At 44.7% G+C, this 16,322-nt stretch overlaps 1 protein-coding gene across 2 annotated transcripts in view; it reads left to right on the top strand.

Annotated features, from left to right (window-relative positions):
* VPS39 (VPS39 subunit of HOPS complex) overlaps positions 1 to 15,515 on the top strand; it is a 47,352-nt gene extending 31,837 nt beyond the window's left edge. For both annotated transcript variants that reach the window (XM_077880762.1, XM_077880763.1), the window contains 14 exons: positions 1,831 to 1,973; positions 6,607 to 6,750; positions 7,233 to 7,374; positions 7,520 to 7,606; positions 7,909 to 7,982; positions 8,332 to 8,430; positions 9,036 to 9,153; positions 9,622 to 9,750; positions 10,309 to 10,411; positions 10,637 to 10,682; positions 11,765 to 11,914; positions 12,075 to 12,209; positions 12,460 to 12,551; positions 13,400 to 15,515. In XM_077880762.1, coding sequence (XP_077736888.1) covers positions 1,831 to 1,973; positions 6,607 to 6,750; positions 7,233 to 7,374; positions 7,520 to 7,606; positions 7,909 to 7,982; positions 8,332 to 8,430; positions 9,036 to 9,153; positions 9,622 to 9,750; positions 10,309 to 10,411; positions 10,637 to 10,682; positions 11,765 to 11,914; positions 12,075 to 12,209; positions 12,460 to 12,551; positions 13,400 to 13,475 — 1,538 coding nt within the window. In that variant the 3' untranslated portion in view covers positions 13,476 to 15,515. The remainder of the gene's footprint in view (positions 1 to 1,830; positions 1,974 to 6,606; positions 6,751 to 7,232; positions 7,375 to 7,519; positions 7,607 to 7,908; positions 7,983 to 8,331; positions 8,431 to 9,035; positions 9,154 to 9,621; positions 9,751 to 10,308; positions 10,412 to 10,636; positions 10,683 to 11,764; positions 11,915 to 12,074; positions 12,210 to 12,459; positions 12,552 to 13,399) is intronic.
* Positions 15,516 to 16,322: the final 807 nt, after the last annotated feature.

Here is a 16,322-nt window from a genome sequence, read left to right as displayed (position 1 = left end):
AGGGTGACAGGAAGACCCAGTGATGGCTGAGGGTCTGTGAGCCACAGTCCAGTGTGAGGTTTGTGGTACTTAATAGGTCATATGAGAAAGAGATGTTGGGTCCAAATTTTAGAGGACCTTGAATACTGTGAGGGAATTTGGACATTGTATTGTAGGCTTCAGGAGACATCACAAGTTTTTAATTAGAGCGATATGGTTAGAGCCATATCTGTAGACTCTGTGATGAGGGGGGCTGACGAAGCCTAGGCAAGGGCCATATATTCACTCCAGGTCCCCAGCAGTTATCTTCGTTTCTTAGACTGTGTTTCTGTGTGGCCATCACATAGATCTGTCAACTGCCCCATTCAGTTGGCACTTGTCATGAGTGTCTTTTTCACATCATCATAATTCTCAGATTTTGAGGAACACAGTCTTCCTGGCTTGGCAGAAATATGGTGACCCAGGTTCCTTGGGAACACTATGGGTTCTGGAGGGTTCAAGGCAAGATTGTGAATTTTTCTTCTGGTCTGCTGGCCTGGAGCTCAGCTCCTTGTAGAAGGAACATGGCCTTCTCTTGTTCCTCCAACTTTTTTTTTTTTTTTTTTAATGAAAATCAAGTAATGCTAGGACAAAACATTTGTTAAAGTATTAAAGGAAGAAAAATTTACTCTAGATCTTGATTCTCGTTTTGTCTTTTTCATCCAAGCTTTTTCCACATATATACATCTCAATATAATTATAATCAAGACTGTATATGCTGTTACAGCTTTTGTTACTTAATATTGTTAGTGTTTTTCCATTTTGCTGTGTGTACTTTATAATTATAATTTATTATGATTGCATTATAGTCTTTTAGTTAAATAGACTATAGTCTGCTGCTGAAGGAATTCCACATTGTTTCCAGAATTGCACTGTTGCAAATAATGCTCCCTACGTGACCTGTTCATTCGGATGTCTTCTCCCTTCCATCTTATAGATTGTTTTCTAGGGCAAACTCTTAGAAGTGGGATTAGTGGGTCCAAGTGCTTTTTTCCTTATTGAGGTAGCAATATTTTTTTGCCTTGGCAGTGTAAGAGTGATTCAGTTTCATAATATTGCAAGCACCGGGTACTATATAAAAATTTTTTTACTAATTTTACTAATGTACTACTTTGATTCTTAATGTGACAGAATGTTTTCCCACTTATTTATATTTTCTTGTCATTTGTTCATGTCTTTTGCGTATTATCTGATGAAATCTCTTTATCAATTTATGTTTTAAATAATTAATTATAAGGCTCTTGTCATATATGCTGCAAATATATGCCCTAGCCTATTGTCTGGCTTTGTTTTAATAATAATAATTTGTTTTAGTCATATTCCTTTTTTGACATAGTTATTTTATTTTTTAAGGCTATTGATCTTTTCAGCTTTAATGTCTTAGCAGAAAATTTTTTCTCCTCCTCTTTCAGACAGTTTGTAAATTTTCAGTTCTAATTCTGCATATGTGTATGTGTGTATACTTTGGAATATGGAGTCAAGCCATTTTTGTACTGGTTTAGTGAAATGTATATATAAATAGTGCTCAAATTATATAAGTATAGAGCTCATTGAGTCTTTATGAACTTAGAGGCATTCTTTAAAAAAAAAAAAAAATTAGTCTGAGGGTGCCTGGCTAGCTCAGTCGGTAGAGCATGCGACTCTTGACCTTGGAGTTGTGAATTTGAGGCCTGTGTTGGGTATAGAGATAACTTAAAAAAAAAAATCCTTAAAATCAATCTGGAACTTATTTTGCTATAGTAATAGTCTTGTTTTATTTGATCCTCAAATTGCTGTGCTTCTTTCTGGGAAATCATGTTTACCTCTATGTAGATCCTACCCATGTGATGGGCCTATACCCAGACCTGCTGCCCACAGACTACAGAAAGCAACTGCAGTATCCTAACCCACTGCCAGTGCTGTCGGGGGCTGAATTGGAGAAGGCACATTTAGCTCTGATTGACTACCTGACACAGGTAGGTATGATACAGAGGAGTATGGAAGAGTTTACCTGGGAGTTCCAGCACCTGCTTTTCTATTGCAGAGAAGTGAGGGCCTTCTCTCTACAGGCATTCCATAAATGAATGACGTAAAAGTGATGGTGCGCTGAGCATATTTCTTTCTCCTTCATCTCCCTGCTCATACCAGTGAGCTGCTTGTTGCCAAATCTTTATACCAGGAAATGTACGTGATTTCTGGTAAATTTACACTAAGCTGTTATGGGAACTAAAAAGGATAGATTTTAGTTGATAAGAAATACTAAGTTTTTTGAAACACTTTTTTGGAACATACATACTTGTGGAAAAATACTTGCTCAATGCAGGAGACTGGGCAAACACAGAAAAGTATAAAGCAAAAGTACAAGTCACCAATATCTCTACCACCCAGAGAAAAATCACCAACATTATAGTGTTGTCCTTTAGACCTCTAGAGGCATACCTCCTTTATTGTGTTTCACAGATGCTGCTTTTTTTTTTTTTTTTTTTTACAAATTGAAGATTTGTGCCAACCCACATTGAACAAGTCAGCACTATTTTTCCAATAGCATTTATTCACTTCGTGTCTCTGTGTCACATTTTGATAACTCTCACATTTCAAACTTTTTCATTATTGTATTTGTTATTGTGATCTGTGATCACTGATCTTTTATGTTACCATTATAATTGTTTTGGGATGCCACCACCTGTGCCCATATAAGATAGGAAACTTAATAAATGTTGTGTGCATTCTGACTACTCTACCAACTGGCTATTCCCTGCCTCACCTATCCTTTGGGTCTCCCAACTCCCTGAGACATAATAATATTGAAATTAAGTCAATAACAATGGGGGCAGCCTGGGTGGCTCAGCGATTTAGTGCTGCCTTCAGCCCAGGGCGTGATCCTGAAGACTCAGGATCAGGTCCCACGTCAGGCTCCTTGCATGGAGCCTGCTTCTCCCTCTGCCTGTGTCTCTGCCTCTCATTCTCTCTGTCTCTCATGAATAAATGAATAAATAAATAAAATCTTTAGGGGAAAAAAAATGGCCTCTAAGTATTCAAGTAAAAGGAAGAATTGCTATTCCTCACTTTAAATCAAAAACTAAAAGTAATTAAACTTAGAGGAAAGCATGTCAAAAGCCAAGATAGGCCAAGATTTAGGCCTCTTGTGCCAGTGAGCCAAATTGTGAATGCAAAGGAAAAGCTCTTGAAGGAAATTAAAACTGCTGCATCAGTGAACATGAATAAGAAAGTGAAAGCAGCTTTATTGCTGATGTGTAGAAAGTTTTAGTGGTCTGGATAGAAATCAAACCATCCACAGCATTCCCTTTTACCAAAGCCTTATCCAGAGCAAGGCCCTAAAACTCTCTTCAACTCTATGCAGGCTGAGAAGGATGAGGAAGCTGCAAAAGAAAAGTTGTGAAGCTAGCAGAGTTTGGTTCATGAGGGTTAAGAAGGAAGGCATCTCCATAACATGAAGTTAAAGGTGAGGCAGTAAGTGCTGATGTAGGTGTTTGCAGCAAGTTATCCAGATCTGGCTAAGATCATTAATGAAGGTGGCTCCACTAAACAGATTTTTCAGTGTAGACAAAACAGCCTTCTGTTGGAAGGAAATGCTAACTAGGACTTTCATAGCTAGAGAAGAGAAGTTATGCTTGGGTTCAAAGCTTCTAAGGACAAGTTGACTGTTCTGTTAGGGGCTAATACAGCTGGTGACTTGAAGTTGGAGCAGTCTTTCTTGACCACTGAAAATCCTAGGGTCCTTAAAAATTATGCTACATCTGTTCTGCCTGTGCTTTGTAAGTGGAGCAACAAAGCCAGGGTGACAGCACATCTGTTTACAGTATGGTTCATGGAATATTTTAAGCCCACTGTTGAGACCTGCATCTCAGAAAAAAAGGATTCCTTTCAAAATATGACTGCTCATTGGCAACGCACCTGGTCACCCACTCTGATGGAGATGAGAGTAAGATTAATGTTGTTTTCATACTAACAGCATCAATTCTGCAGCCTGTGGATCAAGAAGTAATTTTAACTTTCAAGTCTTATTTAAGAAATATATTTCACAAGCCTATAGCTTCTGTAGATAATGACTCCTCTGTATCTGGGCAAAGTAAATGGAAAACCTTCTGGAAAGGATTCATTATTCTACATGCCATTAAGAACACTCATGATTCATGGGAAGAGGTCAGAATATCAATATGAACAGGAATTTGGTAGAAGTTGATTCCAGCCCTCATGGATAACTTTGAGGGAGGGGTTCAAGACTTCAGTGGAGGAAGTACCTACAGATGTGGTAGGAATAGCAAGAGACCTAGGATAAGCAGTGGAGCCTGGAGACGTGACTGAACTGCTGTGATCTCATGATCACACTATAATGGATGAGGAGTTGCTTCTTATGGATGAGCAAAGAAAGGAGCTTCTTGAGATGGAATCTACTCCAGGTGGAGATGCTGTGAAGATTGTTAAAAATGACAACAAAAGATTTAGAATATTCCATAAACATTGTTAATAAAGCAGCAGCAGGGTTTGAAAGGATGGACTCCAAGAAGTTCTATGGCTAAAATGCTACCTGACACCATCACATACTATAGAGAAATAATTCTTGAAGACTCAATTTCTGTGGCAAACTTTGTTGTCATATTTTAAGAAATTGTCACAGCACGCCAACCTTGAGTCATAAACATGGAGGCAGGACCCTCCACTAGCAAAAAGGATCACAATTCACTGAAAGCTCAGATGACAATTAGCATTTTTTAGCAATGAAGTATTTTTAAATTAAAGTATATCCATATTTTGTTAGAGAATACTACCATATCATGTAAGCATAACTTTTGTATATACTGTGAAACCAAAAAGTTAATTTGACTAGCTTTACTGAGATACTCATTTTATCAGAGTAGTCTGGACCAAACCCACAATGTCTCTGAGTTCTGCTTGGATATCCATTTGTGAGTTCGGTTTTTTAAAAATTTACTGGGGCCCCTGGGTGGCTCATTTCGTTGAGCGGCCGACTCTTGGTTTTGGCTCAGCTCATGATCTTGGGGTCCTGGGATTGAGCCCTGCATCAGGCTCTGTGCTCATCAGGGAGTCTGAGGATTCTCTCGCCCTCTCCTTTTGCCCCTCGCCTCACTCACATGTACTCCATCTCTCTCTCTCCCTCCCTCTCTCAAATAAATCTTTAAAAATTTAAAAATAAAAATTTATTTATTAGGTCATTATTGCCAATGGATATCAAACTAAAGTTCTCTGGTTTGCTTTTTAAAAATGTAGCTGTATATTGAGAAAGTCCCTCCCTGTCAATAAATATTCTTCTATAACCTGGTTTTTTTTAGAGGGAGTATTTAAATTTAAGTGTTTTTTTCAGTTTACTGTTATGGAAAGATAAGTGAAATTTTCAAGTGAACACTAAAACTAATGTCTCCATTAAAGATTCTTCACCCCATTTGTCACAAGGGCTTTTATTTCCTGAACACTCACTCAGAGTCAGATAACTTAGTAAATCTTTTCCTCATTAGTGTTCTGAAGACCTCTACAAGAGGTCCCCTGGGCAGACACTGAGAAATACTGCTAGGAAATTGTAAGCCAGCTATCTGCCACCTGCTTCTGGGCTAGTGAATGTCCCACAGCTCTGATCTGGCATACATAGCCTTGGCACTTCCTTGACATTGGGACCCAGGAGTACCCAGCCGTGGCTGGCAGCCTGCAAGGAGCACACAGACCTGCCTCTGTCTCCACCTTGCACAGCTCATATGGCCGTACCAAGTGGAAAAGGTTCCTGGGAGTAAAATATCTCCTAAGCCTGTGGCATCAAAGAATGCCCTTTATTGCCAGTGTCTTTGCTTTACAACTCTGACCACACATTTTTTTCCCTGGACTTCTCGCTGACATTTGGAATGTGTGAAGTTAACTGACATTGGCATTGTGTCAGAGAGATGGTTGAGCATATAAGAATAAGGGCATTGCCAGGCACAATATGGTACAAACAGGATTATTCTCTTTATATGAAGTTCTAGAATAGGTAAAAACTAATCTCTAGTGATAGAAACCAGATCTGTGGTGTAGGAGTTGGGTGAAATTGAGAAGAGCACAAGGGAACTTTCTGGGGTGTTAGAAATGTTCTTTTCATTGATTGGGGTTTTGGTTATGTGTGTGTGTGTATGTGTCAAAATGGATTTCATACTTTAAAAGGGTACATTTTATTGTATGCTACTTACACCTCAAGAAAGTTGATTTTTTTTTTTTTTTTTAATAAAAGAAAATGGGCTTTGGAATTAGACCCTAGTTTGAAACTTGCCTCAGCTACTTGTGAGAGATCTAATACCTGTGCCTTGGCTTCTTGGCTTGTGAAATAGGGATTATAATACCTGCATTTGTTGTAGGTTTAAAATAGGATGACATAAAATTCTTGATACAGTGCCTGGTATGTAGTAACCCCTGATAAATAATTGTTACTGTATCTATGGCAGTTTGGCATTCATCTGTTTTGATCCCTGATAAAGACTATATGCTAATATGAAATCAGGGTGGATAAGTATGAGCCATGTTGGAGATATTTGGAATTACCTGGTAGCTCAGGTGATTAGGATGATTTAGTCCTGGCCTTAATCCCACTTTTTTGGGCCTTTGCAGAAACGAAGCCAATTGGTAAAGAAACTGAATGACTCTGATCACCAGTCTAGCACCTCCCCTCTCATGGAAGGCACTCCGACCATCAAATCAAAGAAGAAGCTATTGCAAATCATTGATACCACCCTGCTCAAGTGCTACCTCCATGTGAGTTCTCTGAGCTCTCAGTACCCACAATTGCCCAGTCCCCTGAAACCGGGAAAGTGCTACTTTGGAGTCCTGCCATTAGAGTGAAATCTTTGATAATGGGAACCACCTAGTCTTTGCTTGACACCTCTGAGCTTCTAGCAGTTAAGAAAATAAGGCAAGATACTGCCCCAGAATGTGTAGTAGGCTGGTCTTCTCTGCTAAGACTGGGAGTTAGTGCTACAGGATAAAGAGACAATGTTTCCTGAATATATCCCCTTCCTCCTCCTACTCCCCTCCAGAACATTAAAACCTGCTGTGTGAAAGAGTATACATAATGCTGTAAAAGCCACACCTGTAGTCCTGAAGAAGGGTGGTTTGCCTATTCTTGCTTGTGTTTCATCCCTGACCTTTCAGCCTGAAGCAAACCTGGGCTAGGTGGGGGACGGGTGGGGGTGCTCCTCCATGATGCAGCGTCCCCTGAAGTCCTGCTTCCTCTGCAGACGAACGTGGCCTTGGTGGCGCCTCTGCTGCGCCTGGAGAACAATCACTGCCACATCGAGGAGAGTGAGCATGTGCTGAAGAAGGCGCACAAGTACAGTGAACTGATAATCCTGTATGAGAAGAAGGGGCTCCATGAGAAAGGTGGCCGGAGGAGGGGCTTCCCTGATCTGGGAGGGTCTCTATGTCATAGGGGAGACCTACTGAAGTATGATAACTCTTCCGTGGGGATGTGCCTTCTGGAAGAGGCTCATGACCTTTTTGGGGTGGGGGGGTGCTTCATGGCCAGCTCTGCAGGTGCTGGTGGACCAGTCCAAGAAAGCAAACTCCCCTCTGAAAGGCCATGAGAGGACAGTGCAGTATCTGCAACATTTGGGTAAGTCCAACTTTTGAAAGGGAAGTAGGAAAGGATTGTATTCACATGGACCAGATCTCCCTCCATTTCTGATTCTAGCTAGTCAGTCCCCTCCCTCCCTTGTTCACTCGGCTTTGTTTCCCCCCTACAGTGGAACTATGACACCCCCTCGGTATGCAGCCAGCCTAGTAGGGCCAAGTGACTGGTGCTTGGGACAGAACTATCTGCCCTGGAAAGCAAATTTGGGGGCAACCTTTGCACCCGCCTCCCCAGTCCTGTGGACGGGGCAGGCTTCACCTGCTGACAAGTCTATTCCCTTCCAGGCACAGAAAACCTGCATTTGATTTTTTCGTACTCGGTATGGGTGCTGCGAGACTTCCCAGAGGATGGCCTGAAGGTAGATCATGGGGGTCTTGGATTTATCTCATACCATGCTTGGTCTTGATTCTACTGAGGACAGTGATGGGTGGAGGGGGAGGAAGGATTCATGCAGTTTCTCTGGTGTTCAGATGAGTAGCCTGGGAAACAGCCGATAGTGTAGTATAGTGGAGAATGCCTTGTGCAGACATCTGGAAGCTGGCATCTGCCACCTAGTCTGGCACAGTTGCTACAGGTGCCATCTGGTATACCCTTCCCCCTTCAGAAGTCCACTTGACCCTCCACCGTGTATGTGTGTGTGTATGTGGTTGGTTGGCCGCATTGCAGTCAGATGGTTCTGCTGTTGGAACTCAGGTTTGTTCCCACAGATATTTACCGAAGACCTCCCGGAGGTGGAATCTCTGCCACGAGACCGAGTGCTCTGCTTCTTAGTGGAGAATTTTAAGGGTCTAGCTATTCCTTATCTGGTAAGATCTTTTTTGGTCTGAACTAAAAACATTTCAATGTGGGAACCAGGACCACATGGGTCAGTTGTCGGGCAATTCAGATTGGGGTTTGTGTCACTTGGGGATTGGTAGAAGAGTAAGGAAGATTATTTCAGCATCTTCTGAGGAAAGAGATCTTGGTAGATCAAGTTGGCAATATTACTTGGGTTGAATGCCTTCTAAATCTGGGTAAAGTACAGAGGGATAAAAGAGAATGATGTTCGAGAAAAACATCTGAAAGCCACATTTGTATGGTCATTCAGATTCAGCTGTGACCACTGGGCAACCAGATTGGTTTTAAGTACCAGGATGCAACTATTATTTAACCTTAACTACATGGGCTGATGTGAGAGTTTGGAGGATTATGGGACAAATTAATAAAGGAACTTAGATTGCAAATCTAAGAAGATAATCCCTAATGTTGCTGGGCTGTATTCCAAAATTTCCTGGTGGTTTTAAAAGAGCTGTCGCTTAATTAGGAGATGGTTTGGATGGGACCTGTCAGGCCTTAAAAATGTGAGGGAGACTGGGTGACGGAGATGGGTCACAGCTTACAGGATACCAGGTAGACCTGTGTCTTGCCTCAGGAGCATGTCATTCACGTTTGGGAGGAGACGGGCTCTCGATTCCACAACTGCCTGATCCAGCTGTACTGTGAGAAGGTGCAAGGTCTGATGAAGGAGTATCTCCTGTCCTTCCCTGCAGGTACCAGTTCTCCTAGAAAGCCAGGTGACCTGGAACCCAAGGGTGTCTTGTGGCATAGGGAAGCAGGCCTTACTGTTCTCTATGGGCCCTGGTGGGTGGGACGTTCCTCTGAGCAGCCAGGGCAACTAAGTGACCCAGCATAGGAGACTCAAGAGCTCTTGTCTGGATCTGGGCATCTCCGTGCATCACCCCTGTGTGAAGGGGAAGGAACAGATTTGTCTGCAAGATGACAGCTGTGCTGAGAATGGGTTTGCATACAAGAGTGTGCAGGTTTTCTTTATGTCTCAAGCTGATGTTTTGGGGTCACGTAGAGACCATAAACTAAGAAAAGCCCAGCTGGAACCCACTCTGGAGGCCCTTTCTGATCATTGTGGTGATGTCATCGAACCCCATCCTCTTCATTTTTCTCAATGAGCCCACATTGCTGCCCAGCAGCATCCTTTCATACCGAGCTTGGTTCCCTTTAAGGCAAAACTCCAGTCCCTGCTGGAGAGGAAGAGGGTGAGCTGGGAGAGTACCGACGGAAGCTCCTTATATTCTTGGAAATTTCTGGCTACTATGATCCAGGCCGGCTCATCTGTGACTTTCCTTTTGATGGTGAGTGTCTGGCTTTTGGCCAGAAGCCACATCAGTGGAAGGTAATGGAAAAAAACACATGTTTGAGGCCAGTTGTTTCTGTCCCATCTGAAGACTCACTTTTTTTTCCATAACTGAGAGGAGTCTCCTTGGGTATGAACCACCTGGCAATCGGTGGCATCAGTACGTGTCTTGGCCACGTCCATTATTTAGCGATATTTGTGATCTGGCATAATTTGTCTGAAAAAGACACACGTTTCTCTGATATATAAGCTCTGGGAGAGCAAAGCCCAGTGTTTACTTTCCTTAGCTGGAGTGCTTGGCACATTGCAGGCGCTTATTATGCATTTGGTTGTTGGATGAGAGTTCTTACCCAAATTAGAAGCAATCACAAACAAAATGGTATAAAGTACCTCCTAAAAAATAGCTCCCTCTGCCCTCTTTTAAATTTTAGCAATTTTCTCCTTGAAAAAATCCCAAGTAATACAAATAGTTTCACCTACTTACCTAACAGCCTAGCCTCTGGCCTGTGCTTGCACAGTGGTGGTGATGATTACTCACACCCCTTCCTCCTCCCAGGCCTCTTAGAAGAGCGTGCACTGCTGCTGGGGCGCATGGGAAAGCATGAGCAAGCGCTCTTCATCTACGTGCACATCCTGAAGGACACAAAGATGGCTGAGGAGTACGTTGACCCTGCCACCGCACCACCCAAGGACTCCGACAGCAGGCTCCACAGACAGAGGAGAGGCGGGGGAGACAGAGGCAGAAAGCCACCTCCCCTCCGCTCTGCCTCCCATCCTGGCCCCTGATTGTGGTGCCATCATGAGGCTGCTCCCGCGGGGAGAATTGATGACCTCTCTTTAGACATGGCTGCTCTGGCCTAGTCTCACCACTTTCTCCCTTGCAGGTACTGCCACAAGCATTACGACCAAAACAGAGATGGCAACAAAGATGTAAGTAGTGACACTGGCCCCAGGGAGCACATGCGCTCTTCACTGTCCCTCGTAGCACACCTCATGCCCTTGGGTTTGGCCACAGGTGACACTGGTGGGAGTAGCTGAGATCACGGTTTGAATGTGTGTATTGAGGAAGAAGGCAAGGTGACCATACATCTTGGTTTCCTTGGGATAGTTCTGGCTTATTGTCATGCATGTGATTATCAGTAGCATGCCTGCCCTTTTACTTTCAAAAGAGTCCCAGGTTGTATAATAAATTATATGGTCAGCCTATTGAGGGGTATCTGATGGATGCAGTCAGGTGCACTTATATACTCGGTCTAGAATGCATGTGGATTCATCAGTGTCTGGAGACATTTTTGATTGTTATGTCTGGGGATACAGGGACAACTGGAATCTAGGTGGCAGAGGCCAGAGTTGCTGCTAAACAGTGCACAGGACAGCCTCAACAAAGAATTATCCAGCCCAGAATGTTGGGTGCTGAGGTTGAGAAACCCCGTGTTACTGGTACCAGTAGGAAAGATGGCATCTCAGCTTGGGGTTAATCCTCACCTGCCAAAATTGGTAGGGTCACAGCCTCAAGGCCAGATTCCTAGGAGAGATCTTTTTTTTGTTTGTTTTTTTTTTTTTTTTAAGATTTTATTTATTTATCCATGAGAAACACCGAGAAAGAGAGAGGTAGAGATACAGGCAGAGGGAGAAGCAGGCTCCATGCAGGGAGCCCGATACAAAACTCAATCCTGCGACTCCAGGATCACGCCCCGAGCAGAAGGCAGGCGCCAAACCGTTGAGCCACCCGGGGATCCCCTAGGAAAGATCTTTTTGTGTCATTTTGCAGTGTTGGCATTTTGTCAGCAGCAAAATGTATAATTAACATAAGGCATTTGATTTTTTTTTCCTCAGGAAAAACAGTTCTTAATTCTTACCATCTTCAGTTGACTGGCTTTACCAAAATCTTTTAAAATGTGAAAAACGGAGCAGCCCAGGTTTTATAAACCCTCTTATTTTTAGGTGTGGTCATGCTGGCGGGTCCTGGGAGGCTTACTGCCAGCCTGACCTATGTGACTTGTATGAGACAGGTGTATCTGTCCCTGCTCCGGATGTACCTGTCGCCCCCTAGTGTTCATTGCCTGGGACCCATCAAACTGGAACTGCTGGAGCCACAGGCCAACCTCCAGGCTGCCCTGCAGGTCCTCGAGCTGCACCACAGCAAGCTGGACACCACTAAGGTCAGGAGTTCTGTGCAGATGGGAGGGACCTGGGGCACGCTGAATGAGAGGAGGGCACTGAGAAAGGCACTGGGGTTTGAGAGCTGTGTGGCTTCAGACTTTTCCTCAGGTTCACTCCCGTTATGGCTCATCCTGTTCCCATCTCTGTTCCTGTCCCTAGGCCATCAACCTTCTACCAGCAAACACTCAGATTAATGACATACGTATCTTTCTGGAAAAGGTCTTGGAAGAAAATGCACAAAAAAAACGGTTCAATCAAGTGCTCAAGAACCTCCTCCATGCAGAATTTCTGAGGGTAAGAACCTTCCAGACTTTAGGGTGAGGTTGTACCTTTTAGCATGAGACACACATTACCTATAGACAAAAGCAGAGCTTTATATTCCTTTAACACTATAGCTCAAACTGACACAGTAACCAACTTGACATTTAGTTGCAGGGGTTTCAGTGAGAGGCATCTGTGGGGGCTGAAGGATGAGACTGTGCCAGCCTCTGCCTTCTGTGTGCTGGACTATGGGGCTTCTGTCCCAGTCACTCTCCTCTTCTAGGTCCAGGAAGAGCGGATTTTACACCAGCAGGTGAAGTGCATCATCACAGAGGAGAAGGTGTGTATGGTGTGTAAGAAGAAGATTGGGAACAGGTGAGCCTTTTCTCCACAACTGTGTAGCCCCAGCTCTGATGTGGTTCCTGCTCAGGATGGATTTCTTCCCCTTAACTAAAGGGAAAGCATGGCTGCTGATTATCTTGGCCATGGTTACTTCCTGAGCTTCCAAAGAGCAATCCATGTTGTCTGTTGTGAGTTAGCTTTGAGGATTTAAAGACTTGAAATGTATGGCATGTACTCTTGACTTCTTGCCTGAAAAGCCCTTCCCTTCTGGCAGCTAGATGCTGTGATGTAGCGAGTGGGTGTGTGTGAGTTGTATGTGGGCAGAAAGTTCTTATCTTTTAGGGTGTGCCTGTTAAGGAAGAAAAAGATCTTTCCATCTGCTGCTTCATGACTTGAGTAAAATCCTAAGCCAGTGTCATTTTGTTAAAGCATGTACTCTAGTCTGTCCCCTTTCCTGAGAAGCAAGGGTGCTTTGTCCTTTTTCTTATGTGGGTGGAAGAATCTTTGTCTTTAGAAAGACCTAACTTGCTGTCCATTGTTAGAATTAGCCTAAAACTTATTCTGATGGGCATTGTCAGCTCTCCCTAGACTGGTGCTGAGGCAGGCTGGTAACCGGTTCCATCTGCCCTGGATTTCACATTGATGACTTAATAAGAAGTATTCTCATATTCAAACAGTCTTCAAACTGCATGAGCTCACCCTCTGTTTGATTATTTGGCAGAGACGGTTGCTATGTAAATCCAGAAGACGCTGAGGATGGGTCCTTTCTTGTGGTTAGGGTGGGTTGCTTCTGGGATGACACCTGGGTGAAACACCTTTTCTAGGAAGTGGTCTTCTTTTAGAAGTTGTTCTCCCTCCTGAGCAGTCTTTCTTCCATACAGTGCATTTGCAAGATACCCCAATGGAGTGGTCGTGCACTACTTCTGTTCCAAAGAGGTAAACCCAGCCGACACCTGAGCCCAGCATGCCAAGGATTCTTCAGATGGACAGTTCAGCTATCCCAGAGAGGAGAAGGAGCACCGGCCTTAGGATTGGGGGGCTGGCTACATCCACCACCAGGTGTCTCCCCATTTGGACACGACTGGCTACCTTGAGCCCTGGAATATCTCTGAATTTATCAGACTTATGGTCTGGTGTTACCAGCTTTTTGATAGAAAAAGAAGATATTAGCTATACCTTATATACCATTATGTTGCAGGCAGTTTCAGAGAATTTACTACCCCCGTTGACGGAAAGAGGTAGGGAAGGGCATCCTCCTGCCTTTGCACACCAATCACCTGAACAAGGAAAGTGTCTCAAGTGTCCGTACCCCCGAGATTGTTTATGCAGAGTTTTCTATTAAGACACGTGCAGGACTTGACGTGGAACTCTCTGCATGGTGGCCTGGAGTCTGGGAGGAGAGCAGTCCTAGGGCTCCCCTCGCTTCACTGGCTGGCCCTGGCTCTCAGGTGACAGCAATCATTTCTCCATAGTCACAACCGCACACCTCCCTCTCTCCCCCCCACCCTCATCCCCTTGGGTCTCCCCACTTATCTCTTCCTGTTTCAGTCCTCGCTATCGATTGTCTTCCTTTATCTCCCTTCACTGTTCCCCCCCACACACACTTTGTCTCCCATTTTTCCCATGCAGGGAATAAGTGATATAAACAAGATAAAATGAGAAGCAAGAGGACATCTCAGTTTTCAGCATACACTGATTTGATCATTGATTGTCAGGTATGCTGTAAATAGGTCCTCCTTGGATAAGAGCTGTATGCCTGGAAGCTTAGGGGAGCACTGTCCTCCATCCCCCCTGGAGCCGTATGTGACAGCGGCTCTAAGGACGGCCTGCACTAGGTATAAGACCTCTTAGGCAGACACCTGCAGCGGTGCCTGCTCCTAGGCTGCTGCTTGAGTGTCTGTGAGCCAAGTGCTTCATACTTTGGCACCTTTCTCTTTGCAGCCAGTGTGGTCTGCTTACCTCCCAGTTCAGCCTGGCAGTCCTTCTCCAGCTTTGTTCTGCTGGGGTTGGAGGCTGCACTGGCATGTCACAGGTAGGTGGATCTCTGCTACACACAAGACCGATCAGATGGGGAACTGACAGGGATGTGAGGTCAGGCATGTTTGTGAGGTGCCCAGGGACAGCTGAGAGCACTGCGGGAGGTGGGAGTAGTGGCAGCACATGGGTTTATGAAGGAACTCACTGCCAGATCCCTGGAGCAGGAGGCAGGGAGACCCCCCTCCTCCCAACAGAGCACTGAAGGCCCACAGGAGGAGTGGCTAGCACTGCAGACCGAGGACCTACAGGCAGAGCGGCCCTGCATCCTGTCTTCCCTGTGATTTGCAGACATAGCCTTGATGCTGCTGTGTTTTTAAGGTGGGAAGGGTGGGCAATGGCGCCCAGCCCTGACAGTGTTTTAGTAGCCTGTCCTTGACATGCTGTGGTTCTTTTTAAACCGATGCTCTGTGCCATGTTGGGCCTGTGTTGTAGGCCAGCTGGCCGGTGTTGTAGACTAGGCTTCTCCCTGGCACACTGTCTCGGAGGGTCTGAAGGTACAGAGTATGTGCCCTCAGCATCACACATGCAGATAGGGGCTCTGCTCAGGTTTGGGAGGCAAAGTGGTGCTTCTGAAGAGCCACGTCCTAACTGGCACGAGAAGCATTGCTACCCTTGGACCTGTTTGCACAAGCTCAAAGAAGCTTCCCATGTGAGCAGCAGTAAAGTCATCAAGCCAGCCCTCTGCAGCAGAAACCCACCCTGTGACTCAAACCCCGTCTTCCTGGCTTGCTGTGTTTGTATCTTCCATTCCCACAACCTGTGTGGCACATGTGTTTGAAGCAATAAAGAATGTGTATTTTTTTTCTGGAATACATAAACCGCGCAGTTTTCCCAAACTCCATTCTTCCTTCCCTGGACTCTCTTTGCCCTCTCTGGAGGTACAGAGAAGGCTAGAGACTGGAAAGCTCTGTAATGACTTATGAGGATCTCTTATAATAAACATCATAAAGTAAGGAGCCAGCCAATTTGCATCTCTTTTTCCTCCCTTCCTGTGAAGTTTGATGGAAATAACAATGAGGAGATAATGATTTAGCTAAGAATTGAGAAGAATAAGCCAATTAACGACAAAAAAAAGTCAGTATGACACCTCTGTCATGTATGTCTCCATCTGTGCCATAGAGCACAGCTACTGTGGCTGGTGGCTAATGGTTTGACGGTGCAGGTACAGAACATTTCCAGCATCACCAAGTTCTGTTGAACATACTGGAACTCCAGCTAATCCCTACTATTTCCCCCTGCACTTCACATATTAGGGCCTCATGCCTCTTCCTGCAGCTCCTAATGACTAGGAGAATCATGGAAGAAAGGTATGGAATTGGTGGGATTGAAGGGACTAAGGATGTTTGAGAATTGGAGAAAGGATAGTTCATGTTGGCCAGCTCCAAAAAGGCAGTTTGGTCCTTCTGTGTCCCCCTCTTGAGCCATCTGTGGTCATCTTGAGTTTTCTTTATTGAAGCCCAGAGCACGTGACTTCCAGGAGAGAGTATCATCCAGCTCAGAGCATGGGACGTCAGAGCACTCTGTGTGCCCCAGGTAGCTCCCTGCCCTCACCCGGGCCCCTCTGAGGTGAGTTCCTCCACACGCTGTGCATGGGTACCAGCAGCGGTGTGGCACTCTGGCATCTCAGACCCCAGCATGTGTCTTGGCTCTATGCTCCAAATTAAGCAGAAATAGGCCCTTCCCTTGGAGACAGGCCAGTGGCAATCATCTGCCTTTGTTTTCTGAGAGTTTCTGGTCTAAACTTGCCTACAGGGTTCATTTTGGAGT

This window comes from Canis aureus, chromosome 32 (assembly GCF_053574225.1).
Source record: "Canis aureus isolate CA01 chromosome 32, VMU_Caureus_v.1.0, whole genome shotgun sequence".
Classification (NCBI taxonomy): domain Eukaryota; kingdom Metazoa; phylum Chordata; class Mammalia; order Carnivora; family Canidae; genus Canis; species Canis aureus.
The sequence above is the reverse complement of the archived record's forward strand: the minus strand, read 5'-3'. Positions and strand labels throughout refer to the sequence as shown.